We start from the raw sequence: 6,000 nt of genomic DNA, 5'->3' as shown, positions 1-6,000 counted from the left end.
GTCGGGCTTATCAGCTAGGTGCAAAGGCAGAAGCAGGCACCGGTCTTTGATGAGAGAAGCACCTAATCAGCGTGGATCAGTAGGGAAAACCTCACCGGACGGTGTGCAAACAGAAGCTAGGCTGAGAAAATTCTCTGAGCTGCTTTGAATGTCATAGTGTGACCACATCAAGTCCCAGGTTCAGATCCCAGGGTTAAATCCTGGTCCCAGCTTATAAGTATTTCAATATAAGGGTCATTTAAATTTAGCATATTTTCCACAGCAAGGACATTCCAGCATTTTCAAAGGTACTGTTGAAGGTATAGACTTTATTGTCAGGTAAAATGTCAAGCGCGTATTCTCTACATAAATAACAACCACATGAATCATAAGACAGTACATGGCTATAATGGAAATGACAACGTCTCTGTAGGTGAAATCACAATGTACTTGGTCAAGGATAGCAAGATGACAGTGGTGCTGTTGACGCTTGTTAAAAAGGAGGGGGTGTATTTACTCAAAATGATGAAAAGAGCCCTCAAATGGTGTGTGAAAACAAACATGTTAGGGAACTTAGCCAACTCTCCATAATCCAATAAGAAAATTGACAGGTACAGTCCTATATTCAAGGGGGAAGACCAAACTAAATGTGATAGAAAAAAATAAGAAAATACATTGAGATTATAATGACCAAACAGAACTATTAAGATAAACAAATCTATATAAAATGTCTGCTCTCAGTTGGGAAAATAAAATGGGCTTGTCTACAATACAACTAAGGGTCCAACATCTGATTTGAACAATACAAGATTAAATGATTAGTTGTTGTGTTAGAGTGCTATGGTGAAAATGCATAGAATGTGTCCTTTCAAGGAAATTACAAGGAATTATTATGCGTCCTAAGCACAATAGGACATGTGCTTGCCAGGTTTCATAGGTACAACTGATTTACCCAACTATGCTCCACCATGTTACATTTTAAAAGAAATGTGACTCTCACTTGAAGCTTATAGACCAAGGTCTCTTACTATATATACAGTATATATACTCACTAGACCCACACAACTCAAAGATCCTCTATTGTCTACATATGAAATTGCCCACTAAACAAATCCTTCTTTCTTTCACTGTAATATTCATTATGCATTTGCTAAACATTGCCAAAATTATTAACTGACAATAATGCAAGTACATTCAGTCGGGTTGTACAGTATATGATGACTATTTTTGTGTTGGGAATATTTTTCAAATCTGATTTTTTTTCTCTCTATAAACACACGCAAATTGACCAAATGTGAATCATAGTAGGAAACATTAAATAATTTGTCCCACAAATATTTATATAGATCAATTCATTAACATTGTTGTTGAGTCCAAATCATATTCAAATCATTAGCTCAGTTTATGACTCTCGGAGACCAAAGGTGACCCAAGCAGCACTACTTCAGGATTCCAAACTCAATCTCGTCCCCACTTCAAACGAGACGGGATCTCAGCAAGAGCTCATTTTAATTAGCCCAGAATGGGACTCCACGTAAGTCAGAGACAAAAAAGAAGACAAAACATGGATTTTTGGAGAATCTCTCACCATGAAGCAAGGTCAAATAGAACAAGGTGTAATCTGCAGCCGCAACGGGAATAATTACATTAATTCTTCATTTGGAGTGTTTTCCTTCAAGGCACAGGAAAAAAGAGAAAACGGGGTAGACGATACTGAGGCGGATAGTCTAGAAATCTTTTCTCCCTTGTTTTAGCAGAACCACAGTTAAATTGATTATAGAAAAATCTCCATCAATTTGAATTAGCGAGACTTGCAATCAAACAAAAATGCTAATGTGCAGCTAATTTCAACAGAGATCACCTAGAAGATCTTGGAGAGCAACCAAGACTCAGCAAGCAAACAAACAAAACATTTTATAAATCACTCCCTATTTTTTGGAATGAAGGTCCCAAGGTCCAATACGTTTTTTGAACGATTCAATATTTGGTTTTGAAAACTGCGTACGTGTTTCATCACATCCAATAAATGATATATCCGCAACCTAATTCAGTGCAACTGTACCTTAATAATCTAACATAGGGTTGAGTCTGGACGTAGACCGGCCTACGACTCACCAACCCACGCCACTACGTTGCCTTTGACAATATCAGTGATCTCGCAGTTGAGCTTGTTTAGACGACCATCCAGGATAAAAACAGACTCCCTGGACGGGGTTATCAGGTACTGTCCGAAAAGTCCACTGCCAGTCATCATGCGGTTCTTATTACTCCACGGCCAATCGGGTGTCTTGATGGCCTCCTTAAGGCTTTTGATCATCTTAACATTTCCTGTGCTCAGCTCGACGTACAGAGAATCTGTCTGCCGTCCGGAACTTCCAAAGATGTTATACTGGTGGACCTCGGTGAAGGACGGCTGGAAGGCCACGTCCGACAGATGAAGGTTGGTGTGGATGTCGAAGGGCTGGCCTATCTCCCAGTGCACTGTGATCTGCTGGATCCTCATCAGACCATCGCGATCGTCTACTGTGACCAGGTAGTGACCGTCTGGGGACACATACGGGGTGCCGGTGACATCCCCATTGGGTCCAACCACAGAGTCCATCACGCTATCCACAATGAGCTGGGGTCGGGTGGCGCCTGTGGAGTCAGGCCAGCAGTTGACAAAGTAGTAGCCGCCCAGGTGAGTGTAAGCCAGAGACTTGGGGATGCAGTTGTACTCTGCTAGGCTGATGTTCTTCACTGATGAAGTAGTCTCCAGGTCAATCTTGTGGAGAGCTGGTTCATTTCTGTGGAGGACAATTCCAAATCTAGACCGCAAAAAAAAAAACCTGAATGTTAGTAGTTCTTTTTATTGTAAACCTAAAACTATAACATTCATTGTAGAAGGTTGATATATATCTTTTTGTTCATGGCCCACTTCACACACTTCTATGATATGTAGATTTTCTTTTTCATTCACACTGCAATGCTGTCGTTCTTTTTTTTTGCTGTTTGTGCTTACCAGCTCTAAAATACCATTGTGTCACAGTGCCTCCTTGACAGCAGCCTAAGCACACGATTGCAAAGTAGTAACTTGCCAAAGTTTCAATCCTAAACATATTAAAGGTTTAAAAAATAAAAACAGATTACATAAAACTATAATCTGCAAGGACAAATAGAGTGTAATCCACACTTGTTAAATTTTAGCTTCAGGAAAAAAGCAACATTTGCTAAATTCATCAAGCAACAGTTGCGCTGTTTATCAAGTAACTTTAGCCTATTGACAATGAAAAAGTTGTCATGTTGTAATTTTCCACACTATAAGCAATCATGTGAACCAAATTTATCTGAAATGTATTGTTTATCATGAACAATAACTCTATTCCTTTGAAAATGAATAGCTACAGACAACGTTAGAAAACAATTGCTGCCAATCATCAGCTGTATTCCTGACCATTTCGATATGGTTGTTAAATTCAAAGTGTTGTAATGACATACCGTGGTTATTAATAAATAAACTGTCATGAAATATACCTTTGATAGCTTTGTCCAATAACTTTTCAATCTCTAAACCTACATACATTTTGCTTAGATACATGTAAATACCTCAACTAAAGTTCCCCAATCCTTACAATTTGGTTTTGTCAGCCCAAGATGTTTCTGTGTTGCATGCTGCTTCTGCACTATTTTCATAAATCAGTATGATGCATGGCTCCTGCTTGAGGTCACACAGAATGTTCTTACAGGGCCCTTGTATCTTGGTCAGCGATGGTCAAAAACCGAACACATGAAAAATTTGTGCCAGCGCCTGTTTCAGTCTCAATGTTAATATTTTCTCTACAATATAATCATAATCAATCTCCAAAAATGTTTCTTTTAGATTAAGGCAGGAATGCTTTCTTTGACTAGGATGGTTAACTTCACACCCAGTGCATGCTTTCTGGAGAATGGTCGCAATAACAGCTTCCAGGATAAGGCCCAATGTTGTCTTGATGATTTATAAAGCGTGTTTGGTAAGACAGTTGTCTGTATCTTCATAACCCTTGTCATGATTTGGCAGGTATCTTAGATTAAGTGGTCCTAGCTCTGTGCCAAAATGGCCAGTGGGCATTAAGATGGCTGAATCAAGGCATTTTGGTGTGGGTCAGCAGCTGGACTTCCTCTGCCTTAGATTTATCAATCATGGGAAAATATTTAGGAGTAATTCTTAAAAAAAAAATATGTGTCAGTCCCAACTTTATGACTTCTACATTTTTGGTCTAAGAGTATTTCACAAAGTGTTTTACTGCTAAAACCAGCTCCTTGACCTGGGAAAAGTTAGGAGTAGTCAAGAGGACACCTAAGTCACTAAGACCAAGTCACAAACAATCCTAAAGGCTGTTGTCGGCAATCTGACACATTCTTCTACAGTATCGCTATGATGAATTCACCCACAGAGACCCCTCCCCTATCAGCCAATCACTGTGGGCATAGTAAGAGGGCTTGTTCATGGAACATGACATCATCCATAGCCATGGGGTCAACCCCGCCCTTTCTCTTAGCCTAAGACTTCTTCCCGTTCCTCAGTAAAAGTTGGTCTTAGCAGCTTTGTGAATAGTTTTTAAGAATAAACTCTCATCTAGGAACTTTTAGTGCTGTTTAGGAGTCCTCCTAGTGGTAAGATATATTTTTTTGTGAATACAGCCTCTGTTTGGTTGTATTCTAGCGACCAATTTCACAAATTCTGTCAGCAGCATGATAGTCACAGGCTGGTTAAATGCTGTTTTGAGCAATGCATTATTGTTTTAGGGGCCCGGCTTGGGGCCCAAATGAAACTAATTTGGAAATATACAATATAAATGAGCATTTAAGCTAATTTTCAGTCACACTCTACTTAAACACTTCGCCTTCAGGCAATGCATAAAATGTGACCTCTGGTATTAAAAGGTTGAAAATATATCTGCCAATTCAACAGTCTTCCATCTTCCACACCAAAGCGTTGAAATATAATAATAAACAACAAACCCAAGTAGTCAAGAAACAGTTTTTTATAATACTTACAACCTAACATCAATCAGGGGAAAAGATCTTGTTGAATCACAAATACATCATAAAAAATGTAATTATGCAATTCTTCTATGTTATAAATCATCTGTTACACACTCGGCTGTTACATCACTTGTAACATCAAATGCTGGGAATTTACCAAGCCAAAACCCATACACAAATTGTAAATTATCAACAAAGCAATCATAAATAACAGACTTTTTCATAGCCAATGCACGCCCCTTATAGTCAAAACACACCCTGTCATCTTTCATTAACCGGGCATAGCAACGCGATAACGTAAGTCCCGCCCTATTATCCGTCACACAAGAACTCCCACCCTACTACACCGGAAGTAACTCCCACCTGTTAAATCCTTTTACGGGTGCAACCACCAGGGGCATATATCACAAAAGTGACAGAAGCCATATAAACATCTTAAATTCTTTCTTCTGGCAGTTTCTGGCTTCCATTGGGTTCCAAGGCTCAGTGCAGCTGCCAACAGGCAATTTCTAGCAAAAGCTCTTAACAAAAGAAATCTAGTCACAAATATCAAAACAATGTATGCACTCACTATTGGAAGTCCCTCTGGATAAGAGTCTCTGGTAAATGGCATATGTAAAATGCAAATGACAATTTATACTAGTCTTTGCTAACAGAGACAGTTCTGTTTACACTGCCCTGCTTCGAAGGGGCAACGTTTTGGAGAGCATCATGCGCTAACATGACAGGTAGAAGTGGTGAGACAGCAAGTTAAGATAAATTACATTAAAATGTCTATCTGAGGAATTTTTTAAGGTAAGTCATTCTTATTATTTCCTTCATGAATATATTCATTAATGATGCACATTACACCTACAAGCTTGAATCAATTCTCACCAGACTGAATTGTTTGACATCTTATAGAAGGGCTGCATAAGAATTTCCATAAGAATTTAAGCAAACCTTCACCAAGATAGTAACATTTACATACATAAAAGTTAAGAGAAATGCTAGGTCTCTTATCCTCATGACTAT

General features: G+C 38.9%; 1 protein-coding gene across 7 annotated transcripts in view; it reads right to left on the bottom strand.

Moving 5' to 3' along the window:
* Positions 1 to 288: 288 nt before the first annotated feature.
* Positions 289 to 6,000, bottom strand: part of fstl5 (follistatin-like 5) — a 179,587-nt gene continuing 173,875 nt past the window's right edge. For all 7 annotated transcript variants that reach the window (XM_034291899.1, XM_034291900.1, XM_013132285.3 and 4 more), the window contains one exon: positions 289 to 2,786. In XM_034291899.1, the coding sequence (XP_034147790.1) occupies positions 2,084 to 2,786 (703 nt within the window). In that variant the 3' untranslated portion in view covers positions 289 to 2,083. The remainder of the gene's footprint in view (positions 2,787 to 6,000) is intronic.

The sequence above is a fragment of the Esox lucius genome, chromosome 4, assembly GCF_011004845.1.
Source record: "Esox lucius isolate fEsoLuc1 chromosome 4, fEsoLuc1.pri, whole genome shotgun sequence".
NCBI classification, from domain to species: domain Eukaryota; kingdom Metazoa; phylum Chordata; class Actinopteri; order Esociformes; family Esocidae; genus Esox; species Esox lucius.
The sequence above is the reverse complement of the archived record's forward strand: the minus strand, read 5'-3'. Positions and strand labels throughout refer to the sequence as shown.